The following is a 20,608-nucleotide window of genomic DNA, read 5'->3' on the forward strand; positions in this document are numbered from 1 at the left end:
TTCAACTCCCAGAATTCCCCAGCCCAAGGATTCTGGGAGTTGAAGTCCACCCATCGTAACGCCTTCAAGGTTGAGAAAGCCCCTTTAGATGCCTACACTGAATTCATAGCACATCATGAATCAATCAACAACCAGGTTATGGTGGATCCCCAACCCCACCACCACCATATTCCTCCTGCACCCTTGAGGCCACCCCCCTTTTGCCCTTCCCAGCTCCCCACTGTCCAGCTTCTCACCCTAACCAGCCGCACCACGTCCACGGCGTCCCTTTTGACCCAAGGACGGACAAGGAAGCTCATGGTGGCCAAGGATTCGTCTTGAAGAACCTGCCGCTGTTCCTCTGCTGAACACTGGTCCTTTAAAGGCCACGCCTGACCCTTGGACAGCTGGGCCTTCTCCACTTGGTTGCCTGCCCTCGTTGACTACCAATGGTGGGAGGCCCTCAGTGGGAGAAGCTGGCGTGATGTGAAGGCGATCAGAGGTCACACTTTGATCTTTAACACAGTTCTTCACGCCGCGGACTTGAGATCTTCGTCCCTGGCAGATGTCCTGATCTCTGTTACAAACCAACATTCCTGGGGACTGATTTTCGCACTCGGCTCCCTTTCGGTCTCGGTCATGCTTGGAAGAGTGCCAAGAGACCCTTCGGGGCACCAGACTTGAGAGGCTGGGGTCATCCTTTTCACATGAGCCGGCAGATGCCTTCAAGGGGTCAGTTAAAGATGCAACATCGCCCATTTTCACGGCATGTAAACCTGGTTAGTTGCAACCGCAGTTAGGTGGTAGAGTTGTGCCTTAGCTATAAAAGCCAGCTGAGTGATTGGGGGCCAATCACCAGGAGACGGTGAGTTCTAATCCTGCCTTAGCCATAAAAGCCAACTGGGTGACTTTGGACCAATCACTGGGAGACGGTGAGTTCTAGTCTCGCCTTAGCCATAAAAGCTGGCTTGGCGACTTTGGGCAAATCACCAGGAGACGGTGAATTCTAGTTCCTCCTTACTAATAAAAGCTGGCTGGATGACTTTGGACCAATCCCTAAAAGGCTGTGAGTTCTAGTCCTGAAAGGCATGAAAGGCAGCTGGGCGGCTTCGGGCCAGGTCCTCTCTCGCCGTCCAACCCTCCTCGCAGGGCTGTTGTGTGGAAAAGAGAAGGAGGGAGGATTCTTACGTACGTTTCCTATCTCGAGCTACTTGTGTGAGTGACAAAGGCAGGATTAAAAGGAAAGCTAATGAATAGACGGGGTGGTGGGGTGGGGGAAGGACCCAGCGGGGGTGGGGGGAGCCCTTCCACTCGGCAAGTGGGGGAAAGGCCACAAGTGTCGCATTGTGCAACTCAGACACTTTTATCGCTGGAAAGAACAAGCTGACAACTCGAGCGGAGAGTGTGGGTGGAAAATACCGCAATGCTCCATCTTTCATGTTGGCAGAAAGAAGCCAGGTTAGGTCAACCAGGTCACACAGTGCAGAGATCCTGCCTCTCTTGGCCCCCACTCAGATTCCTATAGCTGCCCCCCCCCCGCCCGCCAGTTGCCTGGAAAATTCCTCGCCTTACGACTGAGCCGAAAATTTCCATTGCTAAGCGAGAAAGTTGTCACGTGAGTTTTGTCTCCGTTTTACAACCTGACTTGTCGCCATTGTTAAGTGAGTCCCTGCAGTTGTTAAGTGAGTAACTCGGTTGTTAAGTACATTTGGCTTCCACATTGGCTTTGCTTGCTAGAAGGCCGCAGAACGGGATCCGTGTGACCTTGGGCCACTGTAACAACCGTCATAAGTACAAGTCAGCTGCCAAGCCTCTGAATTTTGATCATAGAATAGAATAGAATAGAATAGAAATAAGGATAGAATAGAATAGAATAATAAAATATAGAATAGAATAAAAATACAGAATAGAAAAGAAAATACAGAACAGAATAGAAAAGAATAGAAAAGAAAATACAGAACAGAATAGAATAGAATAGAATAATAAAATATAGAATAGAATAAAAAATATAGAATAGAATAAAAAATTCAGAATAGAAAAGAAAATACAGAATAGAAAAGAAAATGCAGAACAGAACAGAATAGAAAATATGGAATAGAATAGAATAGAATAGAATAGAATAGAATAGAATAGAATAGAATAGAATAGAATAGAATAGAATAGAATAGAATTTAAAGACAATGCTGTACCCGGAAGTTTCAATTTACACCTCCGGGGAGGGGGAGTGACTCCTCTAAATTTCCTATCTCTGCGTGCGGAAAAATGGCGCGACGCCTGAAATCCTCCAACTCTCGCGAGACTCCGCGTCGCGATCAGGGGGCGGGGCCTGGGGTGTCATGGCGGCTCCCTTTCGCCGCCCATCGCCTCAATGCGGAGCAGAAGCTTCCGGGAGGCAAGTTGAAGGCTGGCCGCCTTTCGCCTCCCCCTCCTGGGGAAGCTGCCGCGGGGAGGCTCGGAGCTCGCCCCTGACGGCGCTGGGCAGCTCTGCACGCATCAGATCGTTTACACGTTACGATGGTGACGCGTGTCGACCTTGAACTGCCAGACGCGTGTCTGGTCTTCCCCGTTGCGCTGCACCGCCGGGCTCAGGATGCTTAATTTGAATGGTGGCCGCTATTAATTTATGGTTGCATTTCATTCAATAATTCCTTATTAAAAGTCAATTTAAGCCATTAAATTTATTGTTTTATTAGGTGGATCGTTTATTAAAAATTAATGTAATGATGACCACCCCTTAGCTTGTTATATCGCTGCACTATTTATTACTATGCATTAAGTTGATTGATGTCGTGGTGGCCATCCCTTAATTTATTAAAATAATCATTATAAATTAATGCAAGGAAGGGCGTCCTTTAATTTATTATTTCATTGAATTGTGCAATAATTTTACTATAATGCATAAAGTTATTGATGTAATGAAGGCCACCCCTTAATTTATTAGATGTTACATCATTTATTATAAATTATTTGGATGACTGCACAGGTAGTCCTCGACTTACGACCCCAATGGAGCCCCAAATTTCCGTTGCTAAGCGGGACAGTTGTTAAGTGAGTTTTGCTCTGTTTGGCGACCTGCCTCACCACAGTTGTTAAGTGAATCACGGCAGTTGTGCAGTTGTGAGTCACCTGGTCGTCAAGCTTCCCCGTTGAATTTGCTTGTCGGAAAGTCGCAAAAGGGGATCACGTGACCCCAGGATGCTGCGACCGTCATAAATATGAGTCAGGTGCTGAGCGTGTGAATTTTGATCCTGCAGCAACAGTTGTAAAGTGTAAAAAACAGTCGTAAGTCACTTTTTTTTCAGTCCTGTTGTAACTTCATGAACGGTTACTAAATGAACGATTGTAAGTCAAGGACGACCTGTGTTAGAAGGACTAGTATTTTGGTTTTAAGTGTTAATTTCCTTGCTCTGTCAAATACGAGAAACCTTCATCGGGCTACTAAATTCTGGGGTGGTCTGGAATACTTTCCCCTAGAATAACTTGCTACAGTTGAAGAGATTAGAGATCCATCTGTCTGAAATGGAGAAGGGTTTCCCCCTGAGCAGAGGGTTGGACTAGAAGACCTCCAAGATCCCTTCCAGATTCTATCCTATCCTCTATTCTATTCTATTCTATTCTATTCTATTCTATTCTATTCTATTCTATTCTATTCTATTCTATTCTATTCTATTCTATTCTATTCTATTCTATTCTATTCTATTCTATTCTATTCTATTCTATTCTATTCTATTCTATTCTATTCTATTCTTTAATTTCCTATTCTATTCTATTCTATATTCTATTCTATTCTATTCTATTCTATTCTATTCTATTCTATTCTATTCTATTCTTTAATTTTCTATTCTATTCTATATTCTATATTCTATTCTATATTCTATTCTATTCTCTATTCTCTATTCTATTCTATTCTGTGTTGTATATTCTATTTTGTATTCTCTTCTGTTTTGTTCTATTCTGTATTGTATATTCTGTTCTGTTCTATTATATTCTGTATTCTATATTCTGTTCTATTCTATATTTTGTTCTGTCCTATTCTATTCTGTATTCTATTCTATTCTATTTTCTATTCTATTCGGTTTCGACAGAATCAACAATATTGATGTTTTTTTGTTTCTTAATCTACAGAAACCTCACTTCCTCGTGGCGTCCTTTCCTTTCCCAAGCTGGGATGAATAAAACCGCTTTCTCCTCCAGCTGAAACTGCAATTTATAGCTATAGCCAGGAGGATTGCTTGTATCCACACTCCTCCCAGGGGCGTCCCAGCCTAGCAGCTCTTGTTCAAGAGACCCTTTTTCGAAGTGTGCGATGGAGGCCGAATTCTCTGCGGAGAGCCCGGCTACGGCAGACGTGCAACTTTCAACGGACAACGATGGGGAAGCGGGAGTAAATTCTGGACCGGCTTCTAAGGTGCCACGGCTGAACGGAGCTCAAGAAGACGAACATCCTGCTGCCCGGGGACTTTCTCGAGAGGAAGGAGGATCCCGCTTCCAGGACGCTTCGCTGGGCTTTGAGGAAGAGCTGGGCAACGAGAAGCAGGAGGAAGCGGTCGAAGGAAGTGGAGCGTTGACCGATGGGGGACAATATTAGTGAGTTGGATTCCGAACAAAAGGCAGTTCAGTTTAGGCAGAGGAGTTGGGTCTTCCTCAACCCCGGAGAATCGGAACAGGATATGAACGTAGGATGATAAGTTTGGAAGGGACCTTGAAGGTCTTCTAGTCTGTGGCTTTGAGGCGTGGCCTGGGGAGCTTAGGGTGGGGGGGGGGTCCCTGGGGCTCTCTGAGCCTGGTGGTTTTCTTGCAGACGTTTCAGGACCCAACTAGGTAACATCCTCAGTGCTAGAAGGGAGGGGAGTTTGCAGAGAGGGGGAGAAGGGAGAACGAGGAGAAGGACCGAGGGGGTCCTTGATGCTCTCTGATCTTGGTGATTTTCTTGTAGATGCTTCGTGGCCCAACTAGGTAACATCCTCAGTGCTAGAAGGGAGGGGAGATTGTGGAGACAGCATCAGGAGGAGGAGGAGGAGGAGAACTGAGGGGTCCTTGGTGCTCTCTGAGCTGGGTGGTTTCCTTGCAGATGTTTCATGACCCAACTAGGGAACATCATCAGGGAAGGAAGGAAGGAAGGAAGGAAGGAAGGAAGGAAGGAAGGAAGGAAGGAAGGAAGGAAGGAAGGAAGGAAGGAAGGACTGTGGGGTCCTTGGGGGTCTCTGAGCTGGGTGGTTTCCTTGCAGACCTTTCATAACCCAACTAGGGAACATCATCAGGGAAGGAAGGAAGGAAGGAAGGAAGGAAGGAAGGAAGGAAGGAAGGAAGGAAGGAAGGACTGTGGGGTCCTTGGGGGTCTCTGAGCTGGGTGGTTTCCTTGCAGACCTTTCATGACCCAACTAGGGAACATCATCAGGGCTAGAAGGGAGGAGGAGGAGGACTGTGGGGACCTTGGTGCTCTCTGAACTTGATTGTCTTCCTTGCAGACATTTCATGAATGACCCAACTAGGAAACATCATCAATGTTAGAAGGGAGGGGAGATTGTGGAGACAGCATCAGGAGGAGGAGGAGGAGGAGAACTGAGGGGTCCTTGGTGCTCTCTGAGCTGGGTGGTTTCCTTGCAGATGTTTCATGACCCAACTAGGGAACCTCATCAGTGTTAGAAGGGAGTGGGCTTTATGGAGAGAAGAGGAGGACGAGGAGCGGAGGACGAGGACTGTGGGGTCCTTGGGGCTCTCTATGCATTTCATGTTGACATTTCATGACCCAACTGGGTAACATCGGTGCTAGAAGAGCCTTGGTGGAGCAGTGGGCTAACGCCTCCTTAAGTAACACCAGCTGCCTGCCATTAGTGCAGGTTCGAGTCCCACCAGGCTCAAGGTTGACTCGGCCTTCCATCCTTCCCAGGTAGGTAAAATGAGGACCCAGATTGTTGGGGGCAATAAGCTGACTTTGTAATAATGCCGCTTGGGGTGTGTGTGTGAAAGCCCTAATAAGCAGGCATATACATAGAATGAAGGCTACTGCTAAGCTTGTAAGCCGCCCTGAGTCTTCGGAGAAGGGCGGGATATAAATGGAATTAAAATAAAATAAAAATAAAAAATAGAAGGAAGTGAGGTGTGTGGAGAGGAGGAAGAGGAGGAGGAGGAGGACTGTGGGGTCCTTGGTGATCTCTGAGCTGGGTGGTTTTCTTTCCGACCTTTCACGACCCACCCAGTGCTAGTTATGGCAGAGCAGCCGAAGGGAGACTTAATTAGCAGCATTTACAGCCCTGGTTGGTAGTAATTAGTAGTTTAGCTCACAGGATGCAACTGGCATCTTTCTCCCGTCTCCTAGCTTTCCAGCGTACGACTTTGGGCAGGCCCCCCGACTTCTGACAGGCGCGTGGGCCGAGTACAGCCACGTCCCGGAGAACTTCTTGAAAGGCTGCAAGTGGTGAGTAGCTGGCGGGAGAGCTCTTTCGGGGCCCGGGTGAGACCGCCTGGGTCTTGGAAGTGAAGGCCACTTCCCACCTGTTCTGGGTTTGGGCTGCTGCTGGCCCTTAGACGTGGAGAATTCCCCAGATTCTTCTCCTCTTGGATGGGACTGGACAGCAGAAGCCCACCCAGGGACCTATCGGCTGGTCCCAGCAGCGATGGAGGTGGCGTGGAGGCTGCTAGAAGTAAGAAGAAGGCAGCTGAATGACCGGGAGGGAAGGGGCTTAAAAAGTGGGAGAAAGAAGGGGTCTATGGGGCAGGCAGATGGGCTCACGCAAGTTCCAGTTTTAAAGTGGGTGAGAAACTCTTGAAAGGAAGATGCAGGCTCCCCCAAGGCAGAATGCTTCAGCTGGGTCGATCGGTCTTTCTCAGCCTCAGCAACTTTAAGATGGGTGGACTTCATCTCCCAGAATTCCCTTTGGGGCGCGTGGATTTCGTCTCCCAGAGTTCCCTTTGAAGATATGTGGACTTAAGACTCCCAGAATTGCTTTCAAAGTGTGTGGATTCCAACTCTTGGGATTCCCTTTGAGAGGCGTGTGGACTTTTAATTCCAGAATTCCTCTTTAAGATGGGTGGACTTCCAACTCCCAGAATCCCCCAGCCAGCCTGCTTTAAGATGGGTGGACTTCATCTCCCAGAATTCCCTTTGAGGCGCGTGGATTTTGTCTCCCAGAGTTCCCTTTTAAGATATGTGGACTTCCAACTCCCAGAATCCCCCAGCCAGCCTGCTTTAAGATGGGTGGACTTCAACTCCCAGAATTCCTCCGTGTGCTTTAAGAGATGTGGACTTCAACTCCCAGAATCCCCCAGCCAGCCTGCTTTAAGATGGGTGGACTTCAACTCCCAGAATTCCTCAGTGTGCTTTAACAGATGTGGACTTCAACTCCCAAAATTCCCCAGCCAGACTGCTTTAAGATGGGTGGACTTCAACTCCCAGAATTCCTCAGTGTGCTTTAAGAGATGTGGACTTCAACTCCCAGAATCCCCCAGCCAGCCTGCTTTAAGATGGGTGGACTTCAACTCCCAGAATTCCTCAGTGTGCTTTAACAGATGTGGACTTCAACTCCCAGAATTCCCCAGCCAGCATGGCTGGTTGGGGAATTCTTTGAGTTGAAGTCCACCCAGCTTAAAAGTTGCTGAGGCTGAGAAACATTGGTTTCGAAAAGTAATTGTCATCTTGTTGGTTGTATTCCTCATTGCAACACAACTTTCCCTGTCAGGTTTGTGTTATCACCGCCCTGAGTCCTTCGGGAGAAGGGCGGTATAGAAATCAAATTATTAAATTAAATTATTAATCATTTCCCCCTCTTTTGTGGCTGAAAAAAACGACTTGCTTGGTTAAATGAGCTGGGAGTAGCAGAACCCCACCTGGCTGGGGGGGAGACCCCTTTTGGGGGTGTTTCTGACCCCCCTCCCTCCCTCCTGCAGGGCGCCCGATGGGACTTGCCTGCTGACCAACAGTGCCGACAACACACTGCGGATATACAACCTTCCTCCAGAGCTGTATGCAGAGCAGTGGGGAGAGGTGACTGAAATGGTACGTGGATTCGTTGTTCCTTTTCGACTCACAACAATGCATGGAGAGACCGCTCGAAGCTACAGGGGCACTGACGTACGACCCTTTCTCGTACTTACAACCGTCGTTGCAAGCCTCCCCAGGGTCAGGCGATCAAAATTCACACGCTTGGCGACTGGCTCGTATTTACGTCCCGGGGTCACGCGATCCCCCTTTTTGTGTCCTTTGGACAAGCAAAGTCAATAGGGAAGCCGGATTCACTTAGCAACTCACTTGTGACTCACTTAACAACGGTGGCCAGGAAGGTCCAAAAACGGGGCGAGGCTCACTTAACAAATTTCTCACTTAGCAACTCGAAATTTTGGCCTCCGTTGCGGTCGTAAGTGGAGGGAGGACCTTTACTCCTCTCTTCTCCTCCTACCGGCGCTGGGTGGTGTGCTGGGCTGAGAGAGAAGGGCTGACCAATATCGGGTTAGTCTGATGTGCTAAACCAGCATGTGTTCTAACCTCTTTCCCATGGCTGCCCGTTTCTTTGTCACTGTAAACCTGGGATTTGAATCTGCCGGTCTTGTGAACAAGGCAGAGTCAGCCTTGCGGGCAGTTGAGAGGTGCGTTCTCTCCTCAGCTTTTGCTGAAAACCCGAGTAAGCGGGAGGTGCTTAAAAATCAAACCAGGATAACTTCTGGTTTGTAGGCTTAACCCGAGCTCTCATGTTAAACCGGAGTTAAAAGAGACCTGGATTGATCAACCATTGCTGTTAACAGCTGGAAAGTCCAGGTCAGCCTTAACTCCAGATCAGGGGTCTTCAAACTTGGCAACTTTTAAGACTTGTGGACTTCAACTCCCAGAATTCCTCAGACAGTCTGTTCTTTGCTGGGGCATATCCTTTTTCTGGGCCAACTTCCCTCCATGGGGCATTCTGGGAGTCGAAGTCCACCCGTCTCCAAGTTGCCCAAGTCGAGAAACGCCACTCTGGATGAAAGGGGCCTGAGCCCTCCACCCTCAGGGTGGTCCTGCACGCCACCCACATCCCTTTAGTCTAATGTGCCAAACCAGCTTTCCTGCCTGAGCAGAGGGTTGGACTAGATGACCTCCAAGGTTCTTTCTTTCTTTCTTTCTTTCTTTCTTTCTTTCTTTCTTTCTTTCTTTCTTTCTTTCTTTCTTTCTTTCTTTCTTTCTTTCTTTCTTTCTTTCTTTCTTTCTTTCTTTCTTTCTTCCTTCCTTCCTTCCTTCCTTCCTTCCTTCCTTCCTTCCTTCTTTCTTTCTTTCTTTCTTTCTTTCTTTCTTTCTTTCTTTCTTTCTTTCTTTCTTTCTTTCTTTCTTTCTTTCTTTCTTTCTTTCTTTCTTTCTTTCTTTCTTTCTTTCTTTCTTTCTTTCTTTCTTTCTTTCTCTGCCAGCATCCTAGGGATCAACCAGGTACCTCCTTAAAATGTAAGATCTTCCGAGTAGCCCAGTTTTTTGCAGCTTTGCTGGAGTTATTATTGCAGGAAGCTGCAATTTCTTGATGTGTTTTGCAAAGTTTTTGGACATTGTTCCCAGTGCCCCGATGACAATGGGTATCACTGTTACTTTATTATTATTATTATTATTATTATTATTATTATTATTATTATTATTATTATTATTATTATTACCTCTCCTCTCCTCTTCCCCTCCACAGAGTCCCGTCCTGCGCATGGCGGAAGGCGACACCCTATACGACTACTGCTGGTTCCCGCAGATGAATTCTTCCGATCCGGAGACTTGCTTGTAAATCCACTTCGGTTCTTCTCGCAGCCTTTTGCTCCCCCCCCCAAACCCCCAACGTTCTTGGAAGCTGCCCAGGGGGGGGATAGGGTTAGATATTGAATATATGAAATATGACGTCAATAGTTCTGATCTGAAATGCTGAAAGAGGGAGGCCGGTGCTCCTTGTGTGCCCCCCCTGGAGCCCTTGTGGGTCCCTTGTGGGTCCCCTCGGTACCCAGCGTCCTCTTCCACAGCCCGGCTTGGTTTTGGTCCATGCCAGCCTCCCCTTCCCCTTCCCTTCTTCCCTTCCCTTTTCTCTTTCCTCTTCCCTTCTCCTTCCCTTTTCCCTTTCCCTTCCCCTTCCCTTTCCCCTTCCACTTCCTTCCCTTTCTCTTCCCCTTCCCCTTCCTTCCTTTCCCTCCCCCTTCCCTTCCTTCCCCTTCCCTTCCTTTCTCCTTCTCCTTCCTTTTCCCCTTCCACTTCCCCTTTCCCTTTCTCTTCCCCTTCCCCTTCCTTCCCTTTCTCCTTCCTTTTTCCCTTCCCCTCCCCCTTCCCTTCCCCTTCCCCTTCCACTTCCTTCCCTTTCTCTTTCCTTTTTCCCTTCCCTTCCCCTTCCCCTTCCACTTCCTTCCCTTTCTCTTTCCTTTTTCCCTTCCCTTCCCCTTCCCCTTCCCCTTCCTTCCCTTTCTCCTTCCTTTTTCCCTTCCCCTCCCCCTTCCCCTTCCCCTTCCCCTTCCTTCCCTTTCTCTTTCCTTTTTCCCTTCCCCTCCCCCTTCCCTTCCCCTTCCCCTTCCCCTTCCTTCCCTTTCTCTTTCCTTTTCCCTTTCTCTTCCCCTTCCACTTCCTTCCCTTTCTCTTTCCTTTTCCCTTCCCCTCCCCCTTCCCCTTCCCCTTCCCCTTCCCCTTCCCCTTCCCCTTCCCTTCACTGCCTTCTCTCCCTTTGCAGCCTGGCCAGCAGCAGCCGAGACAACCCGGTCCACGTGTGGGATGCCTTCAGTGGGGAGCTGCGGGCCTCTTTTCGCCCCTACAACCACCTGGTGAGTAGGTCTGAAGGCCAGAGCCCCCCCCCACTCAGCCTCCCCCACCCTCCCCAGCCCCCCTGGGATTTCCATCTTGCCCAGAAATGAATCGCCCAGTTAATCATTCGAAGGTCTGCGCACTTTGCTCCGTTAATGAGCCATCTTTGGAATACGGCCTGGTCACCACCGTGTAAAGAAGAGGATGTGGAGACTCTGGAAAGAGTGCAGAGAAGAGCAACGAAGAGGATCAGGGGACAGGAGGCTAAAACACATAAGGAACGGTTGCCGGAATCGGGGATGCCCAGTTTAACGAAGAGAAGGACGAGGGGGGACAGGATAACAGCCTTCCAGTATCTCAGGGGCTGCCCCAAAGAAGAGGGAGTCAAGCTATTCTCCAAAGCGCCTGAAGGCAGGAGAAGAAGCAACGGATGGAAACTAGTCAAGGAGAGAAGCAACCTAGAACTAAGGAGAAACTTCCTGACAGTGAGAACAATTAACCAGTGGAACCGCCTGCCACCAGAAGGAGTAAATGCTCCAACGCTGGAAGTTTTTAAGAAGAGACTGGACAGCCATTTGTCTGAAACGGTATAGGGTTTCCTGCCTGAGCAGGGGGTTGGACTAGATGACCTCCAGGGTCCCTTCCAGGTCTGAATCTATGATTCTATTATAATCAGTAGGACGAATTGCTGCCAGAAGTTGCGGGTGCTTCATCACAGGAGGTTTTTAAGGAAGAGACTGGACAGCCATTTGTCTGAAACAGTGTACGCTTTCCTGCCTGAGCAGGGGGTTGGACTAGATGACCTCCAAGGTCCCTTCCAACTCTTGTCCTTCTGTTATTCTGTAATGAATGCAGCCTAATGTAAAACACAAAAAAATGTCCTGGGGAAAAGCTGGGGGCTCTACAATTACACACACACACACAACACACACACACACACACACACACACACACACACACACACAAAGAGCTTGACCAGAGACCTGTCTGTCTGTCCTTTCGGTCCAGGATGAGTTGACGGCCGCCCACTCGCTCTGCTTCACTCCTGATGGCGCCCAGCTCTTTTGCGGCTTCGACAAAATGGTGCGGGTGTTCGACACATCGCGGCCCGGCCGGTCGTGCGAAAACAGACCCACATTTGGTGAGTTAAACCCTAGGTCGGATTGAGGGCAACAGCCAAAGTCTGGAAGTTACAACGGCAGTGGGGAAAAACTCACTTAACGACCGCTTTACGACCAGTTGCAGCATCCCTCTGGTCACGGGATCAAGAATCAAGACGCTTGGCAACTGACTCCTCCTTACGACAGTTGCAGCGTCCCGGGATCACACGATCCCCATTTGCGACCTTCCCAGCCGGCTTCCGATGAGCCACCTCAAGCCAGCTTCGCTTAACGTCCGCGTGATTCACTTAAAACAGCTGGGAAGAATGCTCGTAAAACCAACCGGCCGTGGAAAATTCGGGTGCCGTTCGTTGTAAGTCGAGGAATCCCCGTGCGCTCAGGGACGAGAGAATCAGCAAAATAATAAATAAAAATGGCAATTAAAAAGGGAAGAGAGGCCGGTTCTGACACACACACACACACACGACGTAGGAGGGCACCCCGTTCTTGCATAGTGACGGCGGAGGGGGAGGCAGAACGTCGCAGCCTGGTCTTCCCGTTGCTTTGCTTCGCGTCGCTGCAACAGCCTGCCTCCTCCCCACCCCGAAATTTGTTGGCTAGCCGCCATTTTTTTTAAAGAAAAAAGATAATTGTTTTTGTGAGAAGCTGTGAGGTGTGAAAAACTTGCCGTTTATTTTGCCTCTTGTCGGTTTGCCTTTTTGCGGACTTGATGGGAGACTTGCAAACTGCCAAAAAGTCCCTTTTTTGAGGCAGTGAGCAGAAATCCCAGGAATAAATAAACCAATTAAAAATATATATATATATATATGAAGACATGGGAGAATTATGACAGAAGTGGGACCCCACTTCAGGAAGGACGTAAATTGTGGGGGGGAATCACAGGGGAAGAGGTGTCGTTTTAAGGTTTTGTAGTCCCGAGCTGTTGAGGGACTGGTGACAATGTCCTATTTAAAAGTTCCTCTCCTGTAAAGGATCCATATATAAAATAATCTGCAATAATTAAAGGAGTGGTCACTTGTAAGCCAGGGGTCTTCCAACTTGGCCCTTTGATGACTTGTGGACCTCAACTCCCAGGATTCCTCAGCCAGGTACTCTGGCTGAGGAATTCTGGGAGTTGAAGTCCACAAGTCATCAAAGGGCCATAGTTCCCTCACGCTGGCTGAGGAATTCTGGGAGTTGAAGGCCACAAGTCATCAAAGGGTCACAGTTCCCTCAGGCTGGCTGAGGAATTCTGGGAGTTGAAGTCCACAAGTCCTCAAAGGGTCATAGTTCCCTCATGCTGGCTGAGGAATTCTGCGAGTTGAAGGCCACAAGTCATCAAAGAGTCACAGTTCCCTCATGCTGGCTGAGGACTTATGGGAGTTGAAGTCCACAAGTGAGAAAAGGGTCACAGTTTCCTCACGCTGTCTGAGGAATTCTGGGAGTTGAAGGCCACAAGTCATCAAAGAGTCAAACTTCCCTCACGTTGGCTGAGGAGTTCTGGGAGTTGAAGTCCACAAGTCATCAAAGGACCATAGTTCCCTCACGCTGGCTGAGGAATTCGGGGAGTCCACAAGTCATCAAAGGGCCAAGCTTGAAGACCCCTGCTTTAAACGGACTTCAACTCCCATAAGGCCTGAACTCCCGTTGGCACTGCTGGCTGGGGCATTCTGGGAGTTTAAGTCCAGCCGCCTTGAAGTGGCCCAAATTGAGAAACACTTAAATTGGCGAGAAAGGCCATAAAATGGGGCAAAATTCACTTAACGACTGTCTCGCTCAGCCGTGGAAACTTTAGGCTGAATTGCCGTAATTCAAGGACCCCATTTTACGACCTCTCTCGCTGCAGTTGTTAAGCGAAGCGCTGTTTGTTAACAATAGTAACAGAGTCTCGTTCAGTGAATCCGGCGTTCCCCCAGTGACTTTCCTTGTCAGAAGGTCGCCAAAGGGGATCGCGTGACCCCGGGACGCTGCCACCGTCGTAAATACGAGTCAGTTGCCAAGCATTTTAATTTTGATCACGGCTCCGTGCAACGGTCGTAAGTGCAAACAACGGTCATAGGTCACTCTCTTCAGTGACGTGGTAAGTTTGAACGGTCACTCATTGAACTGCTGTAAGTTGAGGACTAGCTGCATAAATAGCCCGAGTGATTTCTAAACATAATCAAGGCAGGGTTAAAAAATAAAATCTAAAATATTTAGTGACCGCACACTAAATGAACTGCTGTAACTTGAGGACCACCTGTCTCCACGTCGGCCTGTCTTCTGGCATCAGGGGAGTCTCCAGATTGGGGGGGGGGTGCTCGGTGCCCCGGGGTGGGGGACCCCAGGAAAGCCCCCCCCTTTCATAGCTTCATGGGTCTTAAGGGTGGATTAATAGAACTGGGCCTCCTTTAAAACTTGGGAATTATAAATATTAAACGTTAAACTTAAAATATTAACGGGAAACTAAAAATTGGGGGAAAACTAACCAGGACCTCGATTGTCTAAAAAGATTGAACGTTAAAACAACTAGGGACAGGTACAAACTAAAAAAAATATGGATAAACGTAAGAAAGTTTTTTTTTTAATTTTTATTAAATCGATATCATAAGAATTGTGTTAATTTAAATGTGAGACAGTAAACGCCCAGGGGGGAAAAGGGAGGAAATATTGAATTTTAACAGTTCGTGATCTGTACTAAAGATATCTGTCTGTTATTGAATTGTGGGCCAACTCAGCCGCCACGTTGCTTTGCAAATATTTAAATGTAAAACTAGACAAATCAATAAAATTTTCCTTAAAAAAAAAAATGGGCCTCATCCTGCCGCCTTGCCCCCTTTTTCCCAGCGAAAAAACAAGGACAAACTGGGATCATCTCCTGCATCGCCTTCAGCCCGACGCAGCCCCTTTACGCCTGCACCTCGTACGCAAAGACCGTCGGCCTCTACTCCCGCGCGGAGGGAGACCCCTTGGCGATGCTCGTTGGGCACCGCGGGGGCGTCACCCACGCCGCCTTTTCCCCGGACGGACTTTACCTCTTCACCGGCGGACGCAAGGTAAAGCCCGGCGGCGTTTGGCGGGAGGGATGGAGGGGCCGAGCGTGGCCTGGTGGCTGTCCCATCTCTTGAACCCGGCTCCGGGTGGCCTGAGCGTCGGGAAAGGCGGGTGAAGGACGTGGGAAAGGAGTCCAGCTTGCTCCTCCGCCTTCTCGTAAGCGTCCGCCATTCTCCGACAGGACGCCGAGATTCTCTGCTGGGACCTCCGGCAGCCGGGCGAAATGGTCTTCTCGCTCTCCCGCACGGTGGGCACCAATCAGAGGCTGTATTTTGACCTGGATCCGTAAGTGGCCGTCTGGATGCGCTCCCCTCCTGGAGATGGCTTGTTTTCTTCGGGGTCCTTGGGGGGGTGTCTCTGAGCTGGGCGGTTTTCCTTGCAGACGTTTCATGACCCAACTAGGGAACATCATCAGTGCTAGAAGGGAAGGAAGGAAGGAAGGAAGGAAGGAAGGAAGGAAGGAAGGAAGGAAGGAAGGAAGGAAGGAAGGAAGGAAGGAAGGAAGGAAGGAGGACTGTGGGGTCCTTGGTGCTCTCTGAGCTGGGTGGTTTCCTTGCAGACGTTTCATGACCCAACTAGGGAACATCATCAGTGCTAAAAGACAGTGGGAGGAGGAGGAGGAAGAGGAAGAGGAAGAAGGAGGAGGAGGAGGAGGAGGAGGAGGGAGGAAGAGAAGGAGAAGGAGAAGGAGAGGAGGAGGAGGAGGAGGGCTGTGGGGTCCTTGGGGGTCTCTGAGCTGGGCGGTTTCCTTGCAGACATTTCATGACCCAACTAGGGAACGTCATCAGGGTTAGAAGGAAGGAAGGAAGGACTGACTGACTGTGGGGTCCTTGGGGGTCTCTGAGCTTGGCAGTTTTCTTGCAGACATTTCATGACCCAACTAGGGAACGTCATCAGGGTTAGAAGGGAGGAGAGGGAGGGAGGGAGGACTGTGGGGTCCTTGGGGGTCTGTGAGCTTGGCAGTTTTCTTGCAGACATTTCATGACCCAACGAGGGAACCTCATCAGTGCTAGAAGGAAATGGGGGTTGTGGAGTGAAAGGAGGAGGAGGAAGAGGAGTGGGGGGAAGGAGGAGGAGAGGAGGAGGAGGAGGAGCACCCCCGTGGTCATGTGTTCAAAATTCAGACGCTTGGCAATTGACTCACATTTACGACGCTTGCATTATCCCGGGGTCACGCGCTCCCGTTTGGCGACCTTCTGGCAAGCGATAAGGAAGCCAAGTCCGCTTAACAACAGCATTACTCGCTTAACAACTGCAGCGATCCACTTAACAACCGCGGCAAGAAAGGCCGCAAAACGGGGACAAAAGTCACTGAACAGTTGTCTCGCTTAATAGCGGAACTTTGGGGCTCAACTGCGGCCGTAAGTCAAGGGACTACTTTAACCAGGTTTCCCCTGCTTTCTCCTCCCCCCCCCGGACAGGAGTGGGCGGTATTTGGTGAGTGGGAACACCAACGGCCTCGTTACGGTCTGGGACACCACCCAGCCTCCCCCCGGCGACCCCCCAGCTGTGTTACCCCCAGTGCTGCAATTCCAGGCCGTGGGAGACTGCGTGAATGGGATCAGGTACGAATCCTGCTCGGGCGGTCGTCGGGGTGCAGGAAGTCAGGGTCGGCCTAGGCTCTGTCACCCCACAGGGGATTGTGGGGCGGGAGGGGTAACCCCAAAGCTTGCAGGGTGTGCATTGGGGTGTCGGAGTGCCTCTGTTCCCCCCTCCCCCCCCCCCGGACGGTGCTGGCCCCAAGTAAGCAGAAAGAGCCCGCTTGGGCCAGCTTCCTCTGCTCTGTTGTGTCCTAACCACTTGGACTTCAACTCCCAGAATCCTTAGCTGTTTAGTTAGGGATATTGGGAGTCGGACGTCCTGCAGGAGACTGAAAATGGGAGAAGGAAAATGGTTCTTGGAAGCTGCCCAGGGCCAGTAGGTGACCATATGGGTGGCATATAATGGTTGCTTGCTTGCTTGGTAGGTAGGTAGGTAGGTAGATAGAGATAGATAGATAGATAGATAGATAGATAGATAGATAGATAGATAGATAGATAGATAGATGATAGATAGATAGATAGATAGATAGATAGATAGATAGATAGATGATAGATAGATGATAGATAGATAGATGATAGATAGATAGATAGATAGATAGATAGATAGATAGATAGATAGATAGATAGATAGAGATAGATAGATAGATAGATAGATAGATAGATGATAGATAGATAGATAGATAGATAGATGATAGATAGATGATAGATAGATGATAGATAGATAGATAGATAGATAGATAGATAGATAGATAGATAGATAGATAGATAGATGATAGATAGATAGATGATAGATAGATAGATAGATAGATAGATAGATAGATAGAGTTGAGAGATAGATATAGATAGATAGATAGATAGATAGATAGATAGATAGATAGATAGATAGATAGCCTTTGTCATTTTTTTACTGTGGGCACAATGGCACACATTAAAAATGAAATTTTGTTGCTTGCTTTCAAAAGTGTACACATACATAACACACATTTAAACATGCTCCATGCAACATATGCATAAACCTACACAGTAGAAAATATGGAATGGAATGGAATAGAACAGAATAATACAAAATAATAATAGAATAAAATAAAATAAAATAGAATAGAATAGAATAGAATAGAATAGAATAGAATAGAATAGAATAGAATAGAATAGAATAATAAAATATAGAATAAAATAATAAAATATAGAATAGAATAGAATAAGAAATAGAATAGAATAATAAAATATGGAATAGAATAATAAAATATAGAATAAAATAATAAAATATAGAATAGAATAAGGAATAGAATAGAACAAAATTAGAATAGAATAGAATAATAAAATATAGAACAGAACAGAACAAGGAGAATGCAACAGAATAGAATAAATGAAGAACGGAATGGAATTGGGAATGGGGGATAGGAACAGGAATAGGGAATAAAGCCTCCAGTAGAGAGAAGACGGGCTCCAGCCTCAGTCCAGAAGTTCTGGTCCCAGTGACCGACCCAGACTGGATCTTGCAAAAGAAAAAGCCTCTTGATCTCCCTCCGGATCGCTAACACAGCTCCCCCATCCGCGTGCTATTCAATGCTGCTTCCGCCGCAGGATCGGCCTCTTGCCAAGAGCTTCTCCAGCTGTGGGTCACCCTTGGCCCTCGGAGCAGGGCAGGCGTTCCAGATGTGGCAGCCTGCGGTCCCGGGGGGGGCACCAGCCAGCCAGCCCCGGTTCGTCTTCCTAATCCCTCTCCCCCCCTCTTTCTTCCAGCCTCCACCCCAGCCTCCCTCTGCTGGCCACCGCTTCGGGCCAGCGGCATTTTCCCGATCTGCCAGAGAGTGGAGAGGACGAGGCGGAAGAAGGAGGGGACCGTCCAGTCGCCCCTCTTCGGACGCAGGGCGACAACGCTCTCCGGTTGTGGTGGTGCAGCCCGGACTCGCAAAGCGAGGGGGCCGTTTCCTAGCCCAGAAGACCAGACTCCAGCCGTGGCCGCCTCCTCCTCTGTGGCACGAGGAGCCGAACAAGAATCGTGGCAGGATCCTGCACCAAGCTATTCCGCTTGCCGGTTTCAGGACTGGGCGCATAACTACGACTCCCGGACGTGGTGTGCCTCGGTCCGGATGGACGCCAGAGCTCGTTCTGAAGACACAACAGGAGACACAAGTGTCTCAACAACAGACCCAATGGCGGTGTGTGTGTGTGTGTGTCTTTCACGGAGGAGAAAGCCCTGACGGGGGTCTCAGTAGAGGCCCCGATCTTTCTTCTTGGTCCCCTTTCCTCTCTCTTTTTGAACTCAGCGAGAAATACCGGATTTCCCCCCCCCCACACACACAGAGGTTTCTTTTCCTGGAATTCCTCGCTTCTCTGGGATATCCGTGTTTTTTCCGGCGTTGCCCAAACCGACAGACTTTGGAGAAAGCTCAGACGGCTTTCTCCATATTTAGAGCCAAATTCCTTCTTTCCAATACTTATTTTCACAGGAAAAAAAGACGTGGCTTTCATCCCCTAATGAAAGATTTCATAAAGGTTTCTCCCAGAGGATCCATATTGTTTCAAGTCTTCCTCACCAAGCCAGTCCCAAACTCCACAACTCTCAATAAATTGGGAAGTTTTTTTAAAAAAAATGATTAATTTATTTGTATCCCGCTTTTATTGTTTCTGCCGAACTCAAGAAGGCAAACATGTTCCGTGCGTCTTCCTCTTTTCACCACCACGACAATCCTGTGAGGTGGGCTGGGCTGAGAGAGAGGAGGATTGGCTCAAAGTCACCCAGCTGGCTTTCATATCTAAGGCGGGACTAGAACTCGCCGTCTCCTGGCGATTGGCCCAGAGTCACCCAGCTGGCTTTCATATCTAAGGCGGGACTAGAACTCGCCGTCTCCTGGTGATTGGCCCAGAGTCACCCAGCTGGCTTTCATATCTAAGGCGGGACTAGAACTCGCCGTCTCCTGGTGATTGGCCCAGAGTCACCCAGCTGGCTTTCATATCTAAGGCGGGACTAGAACTCGCCGTCTCCTGGTGATTGGCCCAGAGTCACCCAGCTGGCTTTCATATCTAAGGCGGGACTAGAACTCGCCGTCTCCTGGTGATTGGCCCAGAGTCACCCAGCTGGCTTTCATATCTAAGGCGGGACTAGAACTCGCCGTCTCCTGGTGATTGGCCCAGAGTCACCCAGCTGGCTTTCATATCTAAGGCGGGACTAGAACTCGCCGTCTCCTGGTGATTGGCCCAGAGTCACCCAGCTGGCTTTCATATCTAAGGCGGGACTAGAACTCGCCGTCTCCTGGTGATTGGCCCAGAGTCACCCAGCTGGCTTTCATATCTAAGGCGGGACTAGAACTCGCCGTCTCCTGGTGATTGGCCCAGAGTCACCCAGCTGGCTTTCATATCTAAGGCGGGACTAGAACTCGCCGTCTCCTGGTGATTGGCCCAGAGTCACCCAGCTGGCTTTCATATCTAAGGCGGGACTAGAACTCGCCGTCTCCTGGTGATTGGCCCAGAGTCACCCAGCTGGCTTTCATATCTAAGGCGGAACTAGAACTCGCCGTCTCCTGGTGATTGGCCCAGAGTCACCCAGCTGGCTTTCATATCTAAGGCGGGACTAGAACTCGCCGTCTCCTGGTGATTGGCCCAGAGTCACCCAGCTGGCTTTCATATCTAAGGCGGAACTAGAACTCGCCGTCTCCTGGTGATTGGCCCAGAGTCACCCAGCTGGCTTTCATATCTAAGGCGGGACTAGAACTCGCCGTCTCCTGGTGATTGGCCCAGAGTCACCCAGCTGGCTTTCATATCTAAGGCGGGACTAGAACTCGCCGTCTCCTGGTGAGAAACAGGCTTTGTCTCAATCCCGCCAAGACTGAGTGGCTGTGCATATCGGCATCTCGGGTTAACCAGACTATTCTACCTCTAACGATGGGGGGTGAGGTGTTACTCCCCATTGATAGGGCTCGCAACTTGGGTGTCCTCCTTGACTCCCGGCTCAATTTTGAAGACCACATAGGAGCCGTGACCAGGGGGGCTTTTGCTCAGGTTCTCCTGGTGCGCCAGTTGCGACCCTACCTGGACCGAGATGCCCTACGCACAGTCACTCATGCGCTCGTGACCTCCCGTTTAGACTACTGCAACGCTCTCTACATGGGGCTGCCCTTGAGGACCACTCGGAGGCTTCAGCTGGTGCAGAATGCAGCCGCGCGAGTTGTGATGGGGGTTTCCCGATACTCCCATGTAACACCTCTTCTCCGTGAGCTGCATTGGCTTCCGGT

General features: G+C 49.2%; 1 protein-coding gene across 1 annotated transcript; it reads left to right on the forward strand.

Annotated features, from left to right (window-relative positions):
• The first annotated feature begins 1,523 nt into the window (after positions 1-1,523).
• On the forward strand, positions 1,524-18,516 carry LOC308678523 (telomerase Cajal body protein 1-like). Its single transcript, XM_081345748.1, has 11 exons — positions 1,524-2,585; positions 4,105-4,566; positions 6,299-6,397; positions 7,867-7,975; positions 9,615-9,703; positions 10,629-10,719; positions 11,708-11,840; positions 14,626-14,834; positions 15,014-15,117; positions 16,254-16,397; positions 18,117-18,516. The coding sequence occupies exons 2-11, from the start codon at positions 4,286-4,288 to the stop codon at positions 18,307-18,309; spliced, it is 1,452 nt and encodes a 483-aa protein (XP_081201874.1). The 5' UTR covers positions 1,524-2,585; positions 4,105-4,285; the 3' UTR covers positions 18,310-18,516.
• Positions 18,517-20,608: the final 2,092 nt, after the last annotated feature.

Source organism: Vipera berus (genome assembly GCF_964194415.1).
Source record: "Vipera berus genome assembly, chromosome: Z".
Lineage (NCBI taxonomy): Eukaryota > Metazoa > Chordata > Lepidosauria > Squamata > Viperidae > Vipera > Vipera berus.

Bases quoted from the DNA above. Each gene is read 5' to 3' on its own strand.
- LOC308678523 (XM_081345748.1), top strand. From the start codon at position 4,286: ATGGAGGCCGAATTCTCTGCGGAGAGCCCGGCTACGGCAGACGTGCAA. The intron at 7,976-9,614 runs GTACGTGGATTC...TCCCCTCCACAG, and splicing joins GGGGAGAGGTGACTGAAATG to AGTCCCGTCCTGCGCATGGC. The intron at 14,835-15,013 runs GTAAAGCCCGGC...ATTCTCCGACAG, and splicing joins TCTTCACCGGCGGACGCAAG to GACGCCGAGATTCTCTGCTG.